We start from the raw sequence: 23,294 nt of genomic DNA on the forward strand, positions 1-23,294 counted from the left end.
TGCAAAAGCTAAACTGCACTAGGACAATATCCAGCTACTGTTAGCTTAGCATTAGCTTACAGTAGCTGGCTGTTATTGTATTGGTGCATGCACAGTGTGAGAATTTGAGGCCCGTGGGCTCGTGGCAGTGCTTTGACAGTACCATACCCTCACCAGGAGCCAGCAGGATTTCAAACAGCTGTTTTCCTTGCGAACACACTATTGCTGGTTGTGAGGTGTTCATGTCTTCTCCTTAGCCCATGTCCACTGCACCAAGCAGCACACACCATTAGAGGCACATCTGGACCCATCCCAGAAATAGTAGCACCAGTGAGAAATCGTCTCTAAAATCGCACAGTGTATGGACGCCTTTGAGTTGGGAGACAGCAGCAGAGCAGCAGGATTCATTTGAATATGACGGAGAAGAAGAGAAAAGATGCGACAAAACTAAAATTAATACTAAAACTAAACTAAAACTAAGCATTTAGAAAAAAAATGAAAACTAATGAAAATGAGCAAACCTGCTCTAAAAATGAATTAAAACGAACTGAATTAGAGAAAAAAACAAGTCAAAACTAAATAAAACTAAACTAGAAGGAAAAATCCAAAACTATTAGAACCTTGCACCATAAACAGTCCATTTGTTTACAGGCAGAGCCAGTAGGTCACTCAGGCATTTTTGGAGTTGCATTATGGCTGCAGTGGCAACAAACATGGAAACGGCTTCATTGCCTCTTACTAGTGCAGCTTCGTGGAGCTCCGCCTCCCACAGCGCACGTCACGACAAATTTCTGAAACTGCCTGAGTGACCTACCAGCTCTGTTTGTGAACAAATGCACTGTTTATGGTGGAGTAAACTTCAAAATTGTTCACCGTGAGGGAAGAGATTCAGGTGAGTAATCACAGACAGACTTAGGGATTTGTGAGACTTAGGCTACGGCTGGGGTTTGACAGGTTTGATGAAAAATTGGTGATAAAAGTCATACGCAGCTTTAGATAGATAGATAGATACTTTATTGATCCTTTGCAGGAAATTGCTTTGTTACAACAGCAGCAGTACAAGAAAAAGAAAAAAACACGCTGACCCATCGCATGAACATCCCACAAACAACCATCAATGGAACAAATAAATAATAAATATACAGAATAAGGTATAAATAAGATATACAGAGTTGTTGAGGCCGACTCCATACCTTACACTTGTTTTTCTTAATCTGCTTACTGTTGAATGTGGGTGTTCTATGTGTTTTAACTGTGTAATCCTGTATCTGTGGGCTGTATTTGCTGCTGCCTATCTTTGCCAGGACTCCCCTGTAAAAGAGGTTGTTATTCTCAATGGGATATTTCCTGGCTAGATAAAGGTTAAATAAAAATAATAATAATGCAGAATCTGAGAATTTCGTATGTTTCAGGTTATAGCTTAAATCTAAAAAATAAACCTTATGGTGTTATAAGACTTTTGCACAGTTAGTTAGATCCTCCAAAGTCCATCCAAGGCAGGGGTGTCCAGTCCTGGTCCTCGAGAGTTACTGTCCTGCATGTTTTTGATGTATCCCTCTTCCAACACACCTGATTCTAATGATAAGCTTTTCATCAAGCTCTGCAGAAGTCCGATAACGACCATCAGCTGTGCTGGAAGAGGGAAATGTCTAAAACATGCAGGATAGTAGCTCTCGAGGACCAGGACTGGACACCCCTGATCTAAGTCTACGTTCAGACTGCAGACAAATGTGGCCCAAATCTGATTTTTTTGTCCATATGTGACTTGTATCTGACCTGTTGAAGACAGTTTGAACAGCACTAATTTGATTTTTTCAAAACCGACCCAGACCACTTTTATATGTGGTCCTAAATCTGATATGTATCTGATATTTTCCAATGCGACTTCAGTCTGAACGGCCAGGTCGCATTTATCCGACCTTTACGTCATTGAAATGTGACAAACATCACTATTCTGCGTCCCAGGAGGAGGAGCGGAGGGAAAAACATATTTACTTTCATAAACACAGTGTGTGTCTGCGTGGTCACATTTTACATGAGGACCTCTTTAGTCCATGTGGGTCACTGCAGGGTCACATTCAGTTCAGACTCAAAACTGATAGAAGTTGCATTTAATGTGGAATATGAATGAGCACACAAAAAAATCGGATTTCACTAAAAAATCTGAATTGTGCATTAAGACCTGCTGTGTGAACGGAGCCAGTGTCTTATTCACTGGATCCTTAAAAGCTGTCTGAAGTAACATGAAATCTGAGGACAGACTCGATGCTGCGCTCTATTCACTGTAGTGTTGCAAAGTGGTATTCTGACACAGGGCAGTCTGGGAGGTTAGTTTTTTTAATTCCAGCAGACATTTCTGCAATTCAATACACAGATGCCTTTGGCATAATGTCAAAAATGTTCCTTAATCACATTCTGATGTCAGTTCTTTGATGGTTTGTGTTTGTGTTGTAGTCTTTTCCAGGTAACAGTAATGCTGACAGCGTGGTGCAGTACAAGCTGCGACAGCCGGCGGTGGCTCGCTTCCTCCGCCTCATTCCTCTGGACTGGAATCCCAACGGGCGGATCGGACTGCGGCTGGAGACCTACGGCTGTCCTTACAGTGAGTGTCTTCTCCTTTTCTTACCAGACTGAACTCTCCAGGGTTTTATATGAACGGACAGATGGTGGCAGAGCTGTTGGCTGACTTCAGAGTGCACATCACTATGACAACCAAGTCTGCACTCTTTTGTGTCCTGGTGGAGTTTATTGTCTCCAAATTCATTGTAGCCTCTAGAATGAATTAAGCATCGCTAGAGGATCATTCTCTGCAAAAAACAAACAAACAAAAACAAACAAAAAAACTAATGAAAAAACATATTAACCCTGTAACGGGCAGTGAGGACAGCGAGTCTCCAATCTGAGGTCCAATGTGGTCTCCAGGGTCTGTCAGGTCCAATGTGGTCTCCAGGGTCTGTCAGGTCCAATGTGGTCTCCAGGGTCTGTCAGGTCCAATGTGGTCTCCAGGGTCTGTCAGGTCCACCTCTGCATGAAGGTGAGTGGACCTGCTTTGTTCAGTTCCATGCAGTAATGGAACTAATGCAAGGAATGATGTTCAAAGGGGTCATGTGGATGTGGACAGGGGTCTGGACCAGCACACATGGGGTCTAATGTTCTAAAAGCGGTGTTCTAATGTTCTAAAATACATCTTCCTTTCACATTACATGTGTTTTTCTTGTATTTTTTATATATAGTTATAGGATTTTTTTTTTTTTTATAATTTTTGCCACTTATGGGTGAGGAACCAAATACAGTAACTTTATTAACCTTGATTTTCTACAGGACAATATTTAAAAAAAAAAAAAACATTTCACAAAAATAATAAAGTCTTGTTCTGTCCTCCAATAACACACTACGGTTGAAAGGTGCAATTTCTGAGTATTTCTGTGAGTGAACTATAAAGGGTTAAAAAAAACAACACATAATCAGAAATAACAAGTAATCTAAGAACGATTCCAGAAGAGAAATATTGGACAATCATGAGGATTGTTTGTAAGGCAGCAATGACTAGAGATCAGCAGGAGCGCCTGTTGGAATGATTAGATCAGTAATGTAATAAAACTCCTGTGTTTTTCCGGTGTAATCAAATGCTTTCAGCGCATACTCTATTCACTTTGACTTGAATGAAATGAAACGCGACAAAATAAATGGTAAGTGAATTCCAATGCAACCATCAGTACATGGAAGAGTATCAAATTACTAAATCAGGACAGATGCTAACGCTGCTGCTCTGGGGAATATCAACACCATATGTTTCAGCACCATCTGAATGAGGAGCTATTTTTATTAATTCATGTTCTGTAGGTGTTTTACAGCAGTGGTGTGGCAGATGTTTATTTACACCTCTCTACAACATCAAATAAAAACTAGTTGGAACAGTTTAAAAAGAATGCTGTGATATTAAAATGTCATGTTGTGTCTGTTGAACTTCATTTCATTTGTAAATATATTCCATTTTTCACATTCAGGCTGCAGCACATCTGAGGAACATGTGAGCAGGAGCAGTTTTGGTTGAAAACTCGGATGTGAACAGGTGTAATCATGGTCCAATAACAGCATGGAGGGAAGGTCTATGTAGCATATGTGTAATTATGATTGGTAATTAATAAGTAATTAATATGTAATTAATAAGTATATGATAATAGACTAATGATCAGAAGACTAGGATTGACTCAAGGAGAGAGACAGAGACAGAGGGTTGTGTTTAAATAGGCACCATGTATTAAAAAATAAACAATGAACAACAACATATAACAGACAGCGCAGTAGTGAATAAACAAATGAAACAAAGCTGCGGCAGTTCCATTTGAACAAGACTGCAACACCGTAGTGGACAAACTGATTTGTTGACCAGTAGAGCAGCAAAAAAACAAGAGTCCCCAAACATGAAGTTGGTACAGTTCAAAACCCACACTGGGATTTTATGAGGATGTGTCCATGGATCCAGATATTACAGTAGAGTTTGTGTTCGAGGGGGAAACCTTTTGGAAGTGGCCAGTCAGTAAGTATGTATGGGGCGGAGTGTGGAAAAAGGTTTTGGGCTGAAGGACCCTCCTACCAGCCAACAGCAGGATGCAGTAGGAGGTTCTTCACACTGGGTCAGTGCAGACGCTGAGTTCGTGGGCGAGGCTCAAAGCCTGGTTCGTTAGCTCGTCATCGAATAGAATAATCATAACAACCTGGCCTGTGTAGAGAACAGGATTCAGTTACTGAACAGGCCAACAGGTTAAATCCAGTGTGCACACAAAATATCACCAGCTGTATGAAGTATTTAATCAAATTCAATCAATAGTGCATTCAATCATCCAGTGAGTATACATCAACCATGTTTTAAAATAAATAACATTCAAAATGAATTCATCAATTCATGTATTAATCAGATCATTAATACTGTTAAGTGATGGAAATAAATACACAATTAATCTTCAACTTAAGCATTAATCAAATCATTAACACAGTTGAATAAGTCAGTATCATGAAAATAAATACACAATATTATTCATTAATTGGTCATATCATTAATGCAATAAATAAGTTTGTGTCACAACTCAAATTAAAAAGGTATGGACATTAAGTTTGAGGAAGACCTTGTTTGGAAGCGGCAGCAGAGTCACCAGCTAACCACATCATATGAATTAATTAGCCGCGGCTAAGCTAGTGCGGTGTGATAACTTCGGTCATGTTTCTGTTTCTGTTTCTGCATTTGGCAGACGCTTTTTTCCAAAGTGACTTACAGGGGAAAACCAGTCAAGGTCATACCTGTCCGTTTAACGGGGCTTGGGTTTTGGTGGATGGCTCCTAAACACCACAGTGTGTTCACTGAGTGTTAACTTGTGGTTATGAAAGAAGTGAAAAGTGTGTTCAAACCAACCTTCAGCCTGCTTCTCGTGTGGCATCTCTGCTACACCTGAGCGATTCAACTACCGCGTGCATATAGGAGCAGTGGTTGGTTACACCCGTCATGTGACTGAAGCGTGTCTCGTGACCGCATGACGTCCCCAACGCCAACACCGATTGGCTGCACTGACCCACGTGACCATCTCGCAAGAGATAATGAAACATGCGAGATTAAAATCACACTCACCGGAGGCAGACATGAATTAAAGTGATATATATGTAGCGTTTTCACCAGGGTTACATCTAGTTAATGATGGTGAGATGAAGCCTCATGAGGCATCGAACCACTTGAGCCAATTGGTTCGAGAAAGGGTTCATTTCTCGAGGCTTCATGTGCACATGAAACCACCTACTGGTCATGTGTAGAATCACAGGCAGCTGGATCTGAACCACAGAATGTGTGATGCATTGAATTTTTGTCTGTTATAGCTCTGGGGAATGACTATGAATAACAAAAAATGTACGACCAAATAATTTCTCTACATAAATGATCACATATGTGTAGAATAAAATATTATTGAATGTATTCTGTGTGTGTAAATTTCCCCCAAATGGTAGTAAATGTGGGAGGTTGTGTAATGTTTTTTTTTGTCACTTTAGGAAAATGTCCTGGACTTAAACAGTGAAAGTGTTTGTGGAACTAGAAGCGGACACTGAACATGCTTGTGTAATTTGGACAATGTTGTACAGGACAGAGGAGACTAGATTCAGAAATAACAGTTTCTCAACAGTTTTTAGTTTGAAGTGATTCTTTTTTTTTTTTGACACAACCTCTCTGGCGTTTGAAAACACCCTTTCACATGGTTCAGAAGATGCACAGAAACACAAGAACAAGATGATATAAACTGGGCTACAGTCATTTTTGTCTCTCCCAGTTCTCCAGAAAAACAAACCTTATGTGTCTGAAATAATGTTAGATTCAGTTGACCTTATTAGGAGTTATCAAATCCAAATGTTCCCACAGGGGAAATCCTCCTCTTCTTCACTGGCTCCATCCTCTTACTCATCCTTCTCTTCTCCCTCTCCTAAATCTTCAAATGATCTCTCTCTCTCTAAACTCTTCAAACTATCTCCAGACTTTATAGATGCTGTCCAAACTCTGGTGTCCAAACTATCCAAACTCTGTTCAAACTCTGCTCTGACCCTAACTCTCAATCACAAACCCAAGTTTTGAACAGAGCCTGTGGGGTTTATTCTTCTGTCAAACCTGAACCACATAGAACCACCTCTGAACCACTTCCTGAAGCAGTCACATGGTACAGCCGGGCAGCGAGGCTTCAGACGTCTTCATTTTCGGCTCCTCCCCTAAATGAAGCAAGCCTTGATATGCGCTTCACTGAAACGCCCCCTCCATTACTGGACACACGCTTCGAAGCCTGAGCACATCCCCAAACATCACAACATCTAGTTGTTCCTCAAAGGAAGATAGGAGGTATTTGGATGTTTCAGTCACTTTAGTGCAGAACAGAAGTAAACGTTCCACTGATTCTGAATGTCCAGAGGAAGGGTTCAAGCCTGAGATGGACGCTGTGATCTCTGATCCTGAATCTGCATCAAGAACCGTCATTCACCTGGAGCTGCCAGAACCACCTGGGTCAGGATTAGGGCTGTAGGAAAATATCAGTTCTGCAATATATCACGATATTTCATTTCACAATACTGTATCGATATTAAAAAGTACTGAATTGATATTTTTAGGTATTTATTCAAATGCAGATATTGTGGAGGTTCATTTTAGGTTTTTTTAGGTTTTCTTTTTTGTTTATATTTTATTTATTATTGTTTACCACTCTTTTATTCAATAATGTTCGTTCCTTTGTTGGGATTGAACTGAAATCCTGTTCTGATGTTAGTTGTGAACTAATAGAATCTGAACATTTGAACAGGATCTGAAACTGGAATGTGTGTAAAACAGAATTTCAGTTTGAACACAGTTTGAACGTTTTGTGATAGAACATTAGCTCCTGTTCTGATCAAATAAAAAGGTGTTTAGTATTTGTGCAGATTTCTGCTGTAATTCAATTCTTCAAGAAAATAATCATTTTTAAAAAAGAAACAAACAAAAAATTGCCGTTTTAACAGTATCATGATATATCGTGATATATTGTATCATGATCCTAGTATTGTGATTTGTATCGTACTGTCAGATTCTTGCTGATTAACAGCCCTAATGCAGAACAGGCATTTGTTTAACTCTGTGGTGTAGTTTGTGATTTTTTTGCTTTCTAAAGGATTTTTGTCAGAAAAGTGGCACAAACATCACGATGACACAATTTCTGAATGCATTACGGCCTCGTGGTTATTTTCAGTACGTACATATGTTTTATTTCACGCTCCTTTGGACACATTCTGTGTTTACATTACAGGGACTAAGTGTAACAAATGTTTCCAACCGGGTTTTTCATATTTTCACGAAGACCCAGAGAATCATGGGCTTATTGCCATCTGTTGTCTCTTAATCAATTTGAATTTCTCACCACTTAACAATCGTCATGTTTCACACTCTCCCCACTAAGCTGGAAAAATGTGCTAAAGCATAGTCAGTTGTGTTTCCTTTTTTATTCTATTCTCTTCTGTGTATTTCATGATAGATTTGCAGTATCAGCAATTGCATCAACAATAAGAAAACTAACCCTCAACACTTTAGATATATCCTAGTCATATTTTTCAGTTTCACAATAATGTTTTATATTCTTTATTGTGAAGAGATGTGAAAATATTGACTGTGTTATATCCACTCAGTTTTCGTTTCGTTCTAAAGTTTGGATTTCAGTTTATTTTGATGAATATATTGTTAGGTTCATTTTACTTCTAGAAAAACAAACAGGACACATGATACGATAGCTCACAGATTTAGGTTTTGCATTTGTGTGGTCTGATGGGCCATGAAGTGGGCCACAAGAGGTCATTTACAGGAAAGGTTCAGTATCTTAGTGCTCCTCAGAAGTTTGTTTTGGAGTCTGTATTTTGGCATTAGTTACTGTACTGTACTTGTTTGGTAAATCATTCTTTAAAATTTAAACGACAGTTAATATATTAATACCGATATCTAGGGACTGAAGTTTGTAAATGTGTCGTTCCTGTTTTTAACTTTATTTCCCATCATGCAGCGTGGTACTGCACTTCCTGTCAACCGTCATGGGCACAGCAACATGATTATAAGGCTACTGCAGGGGTGTCAAACATGAGTCCTGGGGTCCAAATGCGGCCCTTGGGATGAATTTACAAAGTGCAAAAACTCCACAGTCCAGGCTGTGGAACTCATTTTAGTGTGGGTTCCACATCCAGACCAATCTGATCTACAGTCAAATAATAACAGCAGAAGAACCCACACAAAAGAATGACTGCAGATTTTCTTCACGGTTTGGTGTGAAAAAAAGAATATTACACTATGCCTATAAATAATACAAACTTCAATTTTTTTCTTTGTTTTGGAGCAAAAAATAACATTAAATTATGAAAATCTTTCCATTTCCAAAGTCTCCTGTACCAATAAAATGTGACTAACCTGAACAAATGTGTCCAACCTGAAATGTCTGTATTAAATTCAGTCCAGTTTGAACTCTTTTCTTCCTGTTCCTCAGTGTTTAGTGTCTTTGGAGATCTGATCCAGAATGCACATGGACTAATGAGAAGTGGAGGAAGAAGATTGGTAAAATTGCACTAAATTTTCTTAATTTTTTAATTTAAATTTCAGTTTTTTCAGGTTATTCACATTTTTTTGATAATTTATAAGAGTAAGTATTTTCATATTTTTAGTGGGTGGGGTGGGGTGTTTGCACTAAAACAGACAAAAATTTGGAGTTGTTATTATTTATAGGTTATTATGCTATTATTTCACTGGTCTGGCCCACAGGATCTGAAAGTGGGCTGAATGTGGAACCTGAAAGAAAATGAGTTTGAGAGTCCTGGACTATTGTATTTGAAATATCTCCCAAAATATTGGTCCTATTAACGTGCCATTTTTGCTTGTGTGTTCGTTGACCAAAAATACAGAAGTATGTCAAACTGCAGCAGTCAGCTCTGTACGGAGTTAGTGTGATGACACACACACACACACACACACACACACACACACACACACACACACACACACACAGAGTCCACTTCCCTTTCAAGGCTGCTTCCTGTCCCTCCCCCTGGCAACTGCTTAGCAACATGAATTAAATCAGTCCCTCCTGACTTTAAAAAAGGGAATTATTAAGAAAAAGATATTTAATGTGGAGATGGGACGATTCCTCAGCTGTAGGAACTAAATTGGTCAGATAAAAACATCTACATTTCTCAGAACTGCATAGATTCACTCACTCACACACACACACACACACACACACACACACACACACACACACACACACACACACACACACACACACAGATGCTCTTAGACAGGGGTGTCAAACTCATTTTTAGTTCAGGGGCCACATTAAGTCCAAGTTTACCTCAAGTGGGCCAGACCAGTAAAACAGTAGCATAATAACCTGTAAATAAGGACGACTCCAAATTTTTCTTTTTGTTGTACTGCAATCAAAATTAAATTATGAAAATATGTACAGTTACAAAGTATCCAAAATAAATGATGTGAATAACCTGAAAAAACTGAAATTTCTTGAGAAAAATAAGTGCAATTTTAACAATATTACACCTCAACTTACCATTTCTCCATGCATATTACAGACTGGATCTACAAAGGCACAAAATATTTAATAACAGGAAGAATAATGTTAAAATTTCACTTTCAAAAGTTCAGGTTTTTCACATTTTATTGTTAAAGGATAGTTTGGAAATGGAAATATTTTCATGATTTATTGTAAGTTTTCACACTAAAACTAAGAAAAATTTGGAGTTCATTATTTGTAGGTGTAATGTAATATTATGTTTTTCACATTAAACCAAGAACATTTGGAGTCATTATTTATAGGTGTAATGTAATATTATGTTTTTCACATTAAACTAAAAACATGTGGAGTCATTATTTATAGGTTATTATGCTGTCATTCTAGTTGAGATCACATTGTTCTGTATGTGGAACCTGAACTAAAACGAGTTTGACATCCTTGGTTGTTCATATCTTAAGTGTAATTTTTGCGGTTTCCACATTCATCCAGCGGGTTCGACTGGAACCTTTGGCGGGCCAGATTTGGCCCCCGGGCCGCATGTTTGACACCCCTGCTCTTAGACCTTCCAGTATTACAGTGGTGTGCAAAAATATTAGAACACTTGTCAAATCTTAAGAAACTGGTGGTTTATTTTGTTCCCAGAGCCTGAATTTAGAAGATTATTATTTTAAAGATTATTTCATGTACCTGTCAGGTGGCAAAGTGAAATAATTAAACATTCAAAGGATATTTTCTCCTAGTTTGTCTTCATGTTGATTGTGGGAAACTGTATTCAGTCAAACTCATCTTCTACTGTTGGGTCATCATTTGTTCATTCAGTTCTGTTAGTTCACAGGTGTCAAACATGCGGCCCGGGGGCCAAAAGCAGCTCACCAAAGGGTCCAATCCAGGCTCTGGCAGGAATTAGTGAAATGCAAAAAATACACTGAAGATATGAACAATCAAGGATGTTAAAATCATTTTAGGTCAATTCAATCTAAAATGGATCAGACCAGTTAAATACTATCATAATAACCTATGAATAATGAAAACCACACATTTTTTTCTTTGTTTTAGTGTAAAAAATAATAATAATTACACAAATGTTTACATTTACAGACTAGCCTTTTACAAAAAATGTGAATAACCTGAACAAAAATGAACAACCTGAAATGTCCCATGAGAAGTCTGTGTAATTGTACCAATATTCTGCCTGTTACTAAATGTTTAATGTATTTGTAGATCCTCTGTGATCTGTACGTTGTGATGCACATGTGTAAATGATAAACTGAGGTGTAATATTGTTAAAATTGCACTTATTTTTCTTAAGAATTATTAGTTTGTTCATATTTGTTCATGTCATGTTCAAGTACAGTTCGTAGATGTAAAGATTTTGATTACGGAGTTTGGCTTTTTTCACTGAAAAACACAGAGAAAACTTGGAGTTGACGTTATTTATCAGTTCTTATCCTATTATTTATATTATTTTACTGGTCTGGCCCGCTTCAGATCATATTAGGCTGAATGTGGAACTGAACTAACATGAGTTTGACAGTCCTGTCTTAGTTACTTGAAGTTATGATGAAAACTTTGTAAACTTTGAATTTGTGTGGTCGCTTTTGGCCGTCCAAATCTAGTCAGGTCATCTTCGAGTCCGTGTGAATGTTGCTGGTAAATATGAAGAAATGATTTCATTATCACAGTACGGACAGAAATGAGGTCACACCTATGTGACCTAGGACCTTTTGCAACCAAAACGGATCTGATTCATGTGTTTTAAAGGAGTGATATTTGTTTTTGTTTTTTTAAGAACGTGGATTTCTTCCTTTTCCCACATTTCCCTGTGGTCTCCATGCACTGTAAATGCTCTGCTTGACTCTGAATTCTTCATTCATTCAACTCCACAGGTCCATCTTCAACCCTATTTCTGACTAATGACACCAGAAAGGTGGTTTGGAGCGCTGGCCCTTTAAATGCACAGGAGACACTTCAGGCCCCGCCCCCTCCAGGTCCATTTCGAGGAACTGAAATCTATTTGTTTTTCTTCATATTATCCCATGAATCTGATGTTCAGACTGACTATAAATACCTGTTGAGGATGTTGAAATGTAGATGAATGTTCCTCACTGTTCACTGACGTTTATTTAGATTTCACTCGTCTTTTTTTTTTTTTATCTCTTGTGACATAAATCTCCTGAATCTCCACCTTAACCCTTAAAGATCCAAAGAGCCGCCGTCGACCAAAAGTATCTACATATTTACATTATTTAGTAACTTTGGACCCACTAATCCTATCAATACATGTCAATAATTGGTGTAAAATACAGTTTTATCTCAATTATTCATAGGATAAAATGTACAAAAACTTGTAAAATGAGAATAAAACGAGCAAAATACTAGAAAAATAAGGAAAAAAATGACCAAAAAAACCTTTAAATAGGGCAAAAAAGTGAATAAATCCCAAAAGTGGTGACAAACATCATACGCAGCTTTAAAGCAGTGGTACTTGTCTTTTTTAAAAAATATTATTCTTCCTTTTCCCACATTTCCCTGTGGTCTCCACAAACTAAATGCTCTGCTTGGCTCTGAATTCTTCATTCATTCATTCAACTCCACAGGTCTGTCTTCAACCCTATTTCTCAGTAATGACACCAGAAAGGTGGTTTGGAGTGCTGGCCCTTTAAATGCACAGGAGACACTTCAGGCCCCGCCCCCTCCAGGTTGTTGGCTGTGCTGCTCTGTCCTGTTCAACAAATAACTGAACATTTGAGGTAATGGGCTCCAAGTTTGGACATATTTTCAGTCTGGACTACAACCACTGATGATGACAAACAATTATGGAGAAAAACTGGAGAAATGTTGGACTGAAGTCTGGACCTGATATGAGCAAATGTGGAGACGGAACTAGTTAGAGACGCAACTAATTAAGGAGGAATTTGAATGAAAGAAAACAAACGAAAATCGAGCAAAATAAAAAACCGAACAGAAATGGACAAAATAATGACAAAAATGAACAAAACCAAATGAAAATCGAGCAAAATAATGAAAATAATGAACAAAACCAAACAGAAATCAACAAAATAATGAAAAAAAAATTTAACAAAACCAAATGAAAATTGAGCAAAATAGTGAAAAAAATGAACAAAACCAAACAAAAATTGAGCAAAATAATGAAAAAAAGGAACAAAACCAATATGTGCGAATGTCGTAACTAATTAAAAATGGAACTAATCAAGAAGGAATTCAAACAGGTTGTAGAAATCCACTGGATTTTTTCCCAAATGAATGTAAAGATAGTTTAGCAGCAGCTGGAGGGTTCAAATTCACTGTCTGAACTATTAGGGTCCAAATACACAAAGAAATGAAGCACAGACTAAGAAAATAATAAAATCTACCATGTAAGCATCTAAAAACGTAGAGAGAAGCTCCTCATCTTGTCTTGAGTGTTAATCAGAGTTCTGATTAAATGTCTGTCGTTAAAAGAGTGGACACTGAAAAGACCATTCTATCAGAACTACACCACGTGAGTTTCCATCCATGTCTTTATTCACATGTTTTATTTTGTTTTTTTCAGTTTTCTGTGACTGTCTTTGATTGGATTGGATGTTTTCTTCTTCCTCCTCCACTCCTTTTCAAGTGTAAATGAATAAATTTGAAGTTTTGAACGTGCATGTATTCTGTTGAATGTATTTGCATCATCAGATACTGTTGTGTGCAGGTCATTTGTGTTGTAAAATCCTTATTCACTCGCTCAAAATGAATGAAATGAATGAACGAATGATTGTTTAGTTCTGAACACTCACAACACGTTCGTCTGTCTAAACACACGGTCATCCAAGGCTGACTTAGTCACATTTTCAATTAGTGCATTAAAAGAGGGGTTAACCTTGAAATATCGCAAAACCCTTTTTATGCTTGGGAGAGATGGAATAATAGACATATTGATAAAAGGTAAAAGCAAATAAGTACAATGGAAGCAAATGTGGAGCAGCAAGGACTGCAATATTCAGCTGAAGTAATACAAGGAACAGAAATACTATATTAGATGGAAAACATCAATTAAATGACACCATGCATGAAGAACTGTACAAAGAAACATAAGACTGGCTTTGAAAACTCCTTAGACCACAGGTTTGGTTGGATAATAATAATAATAATAATAATAATAATAATAATAATAATAATAATAATAATAATAATAATAATAATAATAATAATAATAATCTTTATCATACAGTGGTGTTCAAAAATATTGGAACACTTGTCAAATCTTCAGAAACTGCTGGTTTATTTTGTTCCCAGAGCCTGAATGTCACTTTTTTTCCACTGCAAAAGGTAAAAGCAAAGGAACTGAGATTATGTCACCTACAAATTTATCAGTCCAGTCCTTTTTTTTTTTTTTTTAAACATTTTACTCTAATATTTAGTGTGCCCCCCGACATCAATCACAGCAGCGCAGCTTTCTGAAATTGTGTCGATGTATTTTCTGAGAGTTTCAACCCCAGTGTCATTCCACGCTCTCAGAAAGTTCATTCCACAGAGTTTCCTTACACTGTTGGCGGGGGGGGGGGAGGGGCACTTAATATTAGAGTAAAATGTAAAAAAAGGACTGGACTGATAAATTTGTAGGTGAAATATTCTCAGTTCCTTTACTTTTACCTTTTGCAGTGGCAAAAAAGTGACATTCAGGAAGCAATGGGTGTGGTCAGTGTTTTCCTCTGCTGTTCAAACTCCAGCAAAAACGGCAAGTTGATAGGACCAATATTTTGGGAGATATTAGTAATTTTGAGTACAGTAGCCGTATAATCACAGTGCTATGGCCATGGCGGTTGATAGGAAGGCAGTACCCCGCCGCATGATGGGAAATGAGGTTAAAAACAGGAACGACGCATTTACTAACTTCAGTGACTACATATTGGTATTATAATATATTAATTGTTTAAATTTTAAAGAATGATGTACCAAATACTTATCAATACTTATAAAATATAGACTCCCATCTTTTTCCAAAGTCAGCTCTGCCCAGCATCAAAACCACCACATCTAGAACCCATCGCTTCCCACGGGTCAACGCATTAGTAACAAGTGTTCAGAGAACGCAAACCTCCGCCAAACACCCTGAACAGTGTGCATGTGTGGATCGACTGTTTCTGTTTAAATCCAACAGTTTCCAGGTTGTTCCATACACAGAAACAGTTGAATCTGGTCCCAGTCATGTGTCTGTCCAATTAGATTCAATTCACATCAATATTTGTTTAGTTCTAATTTTAAATGTGTGGGAAATGGGATTTTCAGTGTTAAATGTAAATGTCCACAGAGTCCACATTCCACAGTGGATGTGGACAATTTAGTTCCACATACAAGAGACTGTTCTAAGCTACAGGTGGATCCAACTGGAGGGGAATCAGAGTCGTTTTGAATTTTTTATGAATTTACGAAAATGTCTCAATGGTGACAGATGGAAAACTGTAGATGTTGTGACCTTGCTGTGACCTTGAACTCTGGCCTACTGGGACCAAAATGGACTGGGTTGGTCCCAGGGCCTAGGCCTATCTGTGGGGAAGATCTGGGAAAGATGGGTGGAAGAGTTTTACACTAAAGTTGAGAACAAACAAACAAACAAACAAACAAACAAACAAACAAACAAACACACACACAAACAAACAAACAAAAACAAACAAAGCAAAGTGATCCCAACACCTCCTGGCAGAGGTAATAATGATAATCATAACCACAGTAATGGTTTGGGTTTCAGTACCAGTTCTTCATATTAAAGCAGTGGATGTAAATGTGCATGAACTGACATTTTCTTTGTCCAGTTTTCAGACCCTTCACTTCTGTGTTCCAGTTGGATGGAAGCCTGACTCCTGTCGGGTGTACAGCACTGCCATATGTGTGTGTGTGTGTGTGTGTGTGTGTGTAGAGCTGGGAGTTCGATGATGAAGCCACTTGATGTCTTTGTCTTTTCCCACTTACCCTGAGCACTCTGCTCAAATTCACACCGAGTGGAGGTGCAAAATGTTTATTAAATGGGCTGAAGCAGCACAGATACAGAACTCCCCTGAGAAACATCCTCACTTTGCAGAAAACACTATATCGCATGAATAGACAACATTATAACACCGGTGGGTGTGTTTGTGTCCAGAGGGGACAGGCTTTACAGACCTCAGAAAACCAATGTCATTTGAACAGTTCACACCTGACCACTGTGTCCCTGACGTGTGTTTTTCAGCCTCAGATGTGATGAGTTTGGACGGCAGCAGCGCCGGTCTGGTCTACAGAGGGAGTCCTGAGTCCAGACAGACGTCAACAGAGGTCATCTCTGTGGAGTTTAAAACCCAGAGGAATTCTGGGATGCTGCTCCACGCTGAGGGACAGGAAGGACACGGTCTGAGTCTGGAGTTGGACAGAGGGAAGCTGCTGCTGCTGTTCACACAAGGTACAGAAATACTTGAAGAGTCGTGGTCAATTTTTGGACACATATATCTACAAAATTGTGCAAGTCCCTTTTTTAATTGTACCATGGCCACCAATAAACAGTAAAAACCACATAAACCCTCCTGACAGATGGGTGAACCCCCATGCTGTCACCTGATTGGTTTAACCCTTACAGACCCAAACATCCACTGGAGACCAGAACCATCTACTGATCTAAACTGTTAATACCTGGTGATCCATTAATCCTATCAATACATGTCAATAATGGGTGTAAAATACAGTTATTCATCTTTTCATGTTCATCAGATATGACTAGGGCTGTAAGGAAATATTGGTTCTGCAATATATCGGAATATTTCATTTCTCAATACTATATCGATATTAAAAAGTACTGTGTCAATATTTTTAGGTATTTATTCAAATGCAGATATTGTGGAGGTTCATTTTTGTTTTTTTGTTTATATTATATTTATTATTATTTCACACTCTTTTATTAAATAATGTTCGTTCCTTTGTCGGTATTGCACAAAAATCCTGTTCTGATGTTAGTTGTGAACTAATAGAATCTGAACATTTGAACAGGATCTGGAACTGGAATGTCTGTAAAACACAATTTCAGTTTGAACACAGGAACATTTTGTGATAGAACATTAGATCCTGTTGGGATCAAATAAAAATGTGTTTAGTATTTGTGCAGATTTCTGCTGTAATTCAATTTTTCCAGGAAATAATCATTTAAAAAAAAAAAAAGCCTTTTTAACAGTATCATGATATATTGTTATATATCGTATTGTGATTTGTATCATATCGCCAGATTCTTGCCGATACACAGCCCTATTCAGGAGGATGGTGACTGTCTCTTTACTATGAAAACCTACATCATTCCAAGTGTCTTCTGTATTTCCGTACCTGGTCATTAGAGCCCTTTCCAACGGGGAACTGAAGTACTCTGAAAAGCTACCAACACTCCTTTGACAACAACAGAATTTTACATCAGAAAACACTGGATTTACTGGTCTGGTGTTATTTTAATCTGTTGGTGTATTCAGTGGCGGCACCAGGATTTTAAAAATGGGGGGGGCAACTGGAGGGCAAAGAAAATGTTGGGGGGGGGTGGACAAAAAAATTTTGCGCATAGCGCAAAATTAACGCTTTGCACTTTAGTGGCTGCAATATATATATATATATATATATATATATATATATATATATATATATATATATATATATATATATATATATATAAAATGTACAGCCTATCCGTTACACTTTATATAGAGGGCCCTTTTAGGTCAAATCAGGTAATACTTAATGTATTCAAGGTATTTGTTAAAAACTACAGCATGAACAACTCAGACTTTCTGCTCTGATCATTTAATCGGTACAATCTACTTTCACATATTTTTCTAAACACGTCAGAAAAACATGCAGCAAACAAACAGCACTGCCAATGTATGCAAGTTAATAAATGTTGAAGACAAAATAAAACTAATAGCCTAACCAACTAATCAAACCAAACGTATGTATACAATGGCTTCCACTACATGCACATGTATAGAATCACTGACAACATCTGTAGGCTTAGGTGCACTAACTTGAATTAGAACTGGATCAAAATGTGTTATGTACGCTTTCATTGACGGATTTTTCATATTTCTTCGTTGCTTGAATTTTCCCAAAGATTTGCCCAAAACTGGGTGGGGGGGCAACTAGGGGGGCACTTGCCCCCCCATGCCCCCCCCCTTGGTGCTGCCACTGGGTGTATTGTGTGTCTTTGGTGTTTTTAGTACAGATGTGTCTGTCGTGTGTTTGGGCCGTTTAGCCTCTAAAGTGTTTGTGTGAAGAACACTGCAGTGTTTTATTTCTGTTGGAAATGATGATCTGACAACACCATAAAACAGGACAAATATTACGGTGGATGTGTGAGCCAGTGACATTGTGCATTGCATATTACATCATTACCTGTGTCAATATGCAATATTTTTAAACTTTATTTATCTATAAAATGCAGGGATTATGAAATCACGCGAGCTTTGCAATTTTTGCATATTTTGCACAGAAATATGTGATGATTATAAATATGAGCCCTTTTTGAAAAAATGTGGACCCTACATAATGTGCACTATTTGGTTGATTAATTGTGCCAGTGGTGTCAAACTCATTTTCTTCCAGGGCCCACATTCAGCCCAATTTAATCTGCAGTGGGCCGGACCAGTAAAATAAAAGCATAATAGCCAATAAATAATAATGACTCTAAATTGTTTTAGTGCAAAAAAACCCATAAAATTTTGCCAGTAGTTACATTTACAAACTATTCAAACTAAAAGGATGTGAATAACCTGAAAAAAATGAAATTTGTTAAGAAATGTAAGTACAATTTTATCAATATTATGCCTCGACTTATCATTTCTATTCATATACATGTGCATTACAGATCAGATCTACAAAGGCAAAAAACATTTAGGAACAGGCAGAAAATTGTTAAAATTGCACTTCATTTTCATTAGACATTTCAAGTTGTTCATATTTGTTCAGGCTATTCACATTTTATTGTTAAAGAATAGTTTGTAAACGTAAATATTTTCATAGTTTAATGTTTTTTGCACTAAATCAAAGAGAAAAAAATGGTGTTGTCATTATTTATAGGTTATTATGATTTTATTTTTGAGTTTGATGCCCTAACTTGCACTTTGCAAATTCATCCCGCGGGCCAGATTGGAACCTTTGGCGGGCCGGTTTTGGACCCCAGGCCGCATGTTTGACACCTGTGAATTATGCGATCGCATCATTTTTCTGGAAGGACTGACTTAGATAATAATATATCTGACAGTATCCTAACAAACAATGATCACAAGGTAGAGAGATGCCACTCTTCTAAACACAGCATCTGTTCAACTGCTGTCGACTGTTTAATTGGGCTGTTTGTGTTTTTATCTGCTGTCCTCTTACACAGCAGGATCTGACCTCAGGGTCACAGGAACATCTGGCCAATTAAAAGACAAAAATTTACCTAATGGGAAAAATTGCCAAAAAATCAAGAAAATATTCTCACTACAAGTAACGAGAATACTGATAGACTTGATATTTCTTTAATTAAAGTCATGTAAGGGTTTCACAAAATATGGAAAATGTTTAAGTTTCCTGGCTGGAATATTATGCATACCTGAAAAAACAGATATAGTGTCATAAAAAGGAGATGTAAAATATGCTCAACTATATTAATACTAATTTTCCATTAACATTATTGTTTTTTGCTTGCTTGAAATACTTTAAGAATTGTGGTCAATTTTGGGACACATTTATCCAGAAAATTGTGTGTTACTGTTTTTCTTGGTACCGTGGCCACCAATAAACAGTAAAAACCTGGTTTGATTCAGTTCTTCAAGGAAATAATCATTTTAAAAAAAGAAACAAACAAAAAATTGCCTTTTTAACAGTATCATGATATATCTTGATAAATCGTATCGTGATCCTAGTATTGTGATTTGTATCGTATTGTCAGATTCTTGCCAATACACACCCCTAGGTGTGACCCGTTTGGACGTTCAGAGGCTCCATAGTTACCGTGGAAACACCGTCATCTTCTCCAACATTGATTCACCAGTCAAACCCATGGAGTTGGATCAGTGACAGTGGATGGACACACTGGGGTTATGTTCAGTTAATGACAGATTTTACCAAAAAAGTCAGTTTTTCCTCAGTTTTTTTTTTCTGACATAGTAACCGTCAACTTTAATATGAACTTTTAATGAACATGTACATGATCAGTGATTTAAATACAGGGAAATACATGATTTTCATTAAAAAGAATGCAAAATACGGAGAATAATAGTATAATAAATGGTGATAAATCACTTAAGAAATGTTAAATACAGAGAAAAATCCAGTTGGAGAGTGCCATAAAGTATGTGTGTGTTTATGGGTTAAATGTCGCTGTATGCTGCTGTGTCTCCGTCTAGTTGCTGCAGTGATGGATGGTACCAGTGGAGTGGAGCATGTGTTAGGGCTGAACCCAGGTGGAATTGATGCATGGCCTACAGTCTGTACAGAGTGGGAGGTGTGTGTGTGTGTGTGTGTGTGTGTGTGTGTGTGTGTGTGTGTGTGTGTGTGTGTGTAAACAGGGTTAAACCAGGGGTTGTCTGGCTGCCATGTTGGATCATCACCATATGGCTCCGCTCTCATCAGAAACCCCACGAGGACGCTGAACTACTTTCTCCATCCATCCATTCCCTCCTAATCTCCTCCCTTCTGCTGCGTTTTACATCTTTCAAAAGCAGCCTTTCCTTTCCTGTTTTAAATTTGTTACCTCTGCCAAGGAGGTTATGTTTTTGCCAGGGTTTGTTTGTTTGTTTGTTTGTTTGTTTGTTTGTTTGTTTGCTGGTTGGTTAGTTAGCAGCATAACTGAAAAAGTTATGGATGGATTTGGATGAAAATTTCAGGAAATGTTGATACTGGCACAAGGAACAAATGATTACATTTTGGTGGTGATGGGGGTGGGTGGGGGGCTGATCTGCTTTGGCGGAGGTCTGTGCTCTCTGAGTGCTTTTCTAGTTTGTTTATTTTTTTGAAGTGATGCAGTACATAAAACATGTGAAAGATGTGACAACAAATAAGACAAAAAAAAACTGATACTAATTACATGTTCATCATTATACGTTGGTTTGTGTGTGTGAGAGAGAGAGAAAAATGAAAGAAAAGACAAATGAATTGGTAACAACAACATGATAATTAACAAAAAAAATCATCAGTGATAATGATAGTGATGATATTAACAGAAATTGTATTGAACTGAAATAAATAACTAAATAACCAATTAAAAAAACATCCTACTATAATGCACGTTCTGTGTCTGTCTGGCAGCCCGTCCATGTCCGATCGCTGCCAAACTCACATTGAATGAATAGAAACATGACCTGACTATCTACTAGGCACAATTTTATGTCCGTATTCAAATGTTGTGAGGCATGCTGGGAGATTTTAGCCTCTCATGCTATCGTACAATGGCACCACAGGTACAATGCCACTAGTAATAATACTAATAATAACAAGAAAAGCACTCGGAGAGCGCAGACCTCCACCAAGGCAGATCAGTGAGCCCCCGTGCCCCCCCGATCACCACCAAAATTTAATCATTTCCTCCTTGTGCCAGTATCAACAGTTCCTGAACATTTCATGAAAATCTGTCCATAACTTTGTCAGTTATCTTGCTAACAACATTTGGTGACATAACATTAGATCCTGTTGGGATCAAATAAAAATGTGTTTAGTATTTGTGCAGATTTCTGCTGGAATTCAATTCTTCAAGGAAATAATCATTAAAAAACAAACAAACAAACAAAACATTGCCTTTTGAACAGTATCATGATATATCATGATATATATATATATATATATATATATATATATATATATATATATATATATATGTATGTATGTATATACTATCATAGTATTGTGATATCACCAGATTGTTGCCAATACACAGTTTCAACGTGACAGCCTGAATCATTAGTTTTTTTCTTTCCTCCTTCCTATTATCAAACATTAGCGCAGTGATCGTCATTAAATAACACTTGTAGCCGTTCCTGCTCTGTGACCAGTTAACTGCCGATGTTTTACTCGACTCGGTCGGCCCGTTGCCATCGAAGCAGCTGGCACCAACAAGCTGGTTTATTCAAATTTATGTCCGCTGTGCTAAGCCATCCCATTTCCTCTCTGCTTTACATTCATCAAAGTGTCAATGTGGTACATTGTAGATTTGTTGGCTCATAATTCAGCTCAGTCCTTTGTTGTCACTTCAAAAACAAACACGCTGAGGGTCAGTCTAGGACCCGTCAGACACTGGAGCATGCTGGGATAATATTGAACTTAAAATGACACGCTCAAGTTAATTTTAAAGTCAATTCAACTAGCCCTCCCTCCGATTACTACAAAGGCAGAGTGGTAAACACCTTAAAACGATGCTCGCCCTAAATCACAGGTGTCAAACATGTGGCCCGGGGGCCAAATCTGGCCCGCCATTGGGTCTAGTCCGGCTCTTGGGATGAATTTATGAAATGCAAAAATTACACTAAGATATTAACGATCCTTTTAGTTCAGGTTCCACATTCAGAACAATTCAATCTCAAGTGGGTCAGATCAGTAAAATACTATCATAAGAACATATAAATGATGACAATCTCAAATGTTTCTCTTTGTAAATGTAAATATTTTCATGTATTTATACTAAAACAAAGTATAATTTTGCAAATAATGCGAATAACCTGAAATATTTTAAGAGAAACAAGTACAATTTTAACAATATTCTGCCTGTTACTCAATGTTCTGTGTGTTTGTAGACCCGCTGTGATCTGTCAGTTATAATGAACATGTGTAAATGATAAACTGAGGCAGAATATTGCTAAAATTGCACTAATTTTTTCAGTTTGTTCATGTTAGTCGCATCTTTTGAAAGGACAGTTTGTAGACATAAACCTGTTCATAATGTAAATTAACTCTTTTTGCTCTAAAACATAGAGAAAAGTTTGGAGTTGACATTATTTATATATTACTATGTTATTATTTTACTGGTTCAGCCCATTTCAGATCCAATTTAGCTGAATGTGGCCTGTGAACCAAGGTTATTATCGTTAACGAAAACTAACGAAATGATGACAACTAGAATTGTAAAAACATTTTCGTTAACTGAAATAAATAAAAACTATAATTAAAAGGAAAAACCATAACTAACTGAAACTGTATTGTGTGTTTACAAAACTAACTAAAATGTATAAAAATTACGGCTAAATTTTCCTCAGTTTTCGTCTTTGCCAATGTCGGATTGATATGAAATCGATTTATTTC

General features: G+C 37.4%; 1 protein-coding gene across 1 annotated transcript in view; it reads left to right on the forward strand.

Moving 5' to 3' along the window:
- Nucleotides 1–23,294, forward strand: part of LOC115436826 (contactin-associated protein-like 4) — a 262,042-nt gene that overhangs the window by 66,801 nt on the left and 171,947 nt on the right. Inside the window, exons 4-5 of the mRNA XM_030159784.1 lie at nt 2,434–2,581; nt 16,246–16,452. Coding sequence (XP_030015644.1) covers nt 2,434–2,581; nt 16,246–16,452 — 355 coding nt within the window. The remainder of the gene's footprint in view (nt 1–2,433; nt 2,582–16,245; nt 16,453–23,294) is intronic.

Source organism: Sphaeramia orbicularis, chromosome 17 (assembly GCF_902148855.1).
Source record: "Sphaeramia orbicularis chromosome 17, fSphaOr1.1, whole genome shotgun sequence".
NCBI lineage: Eukaryota > Metazoa > Chordata > Actinopteri > Kurtiformes > Apogonidae > Sphaeramia > Sphaeramia orbicularis.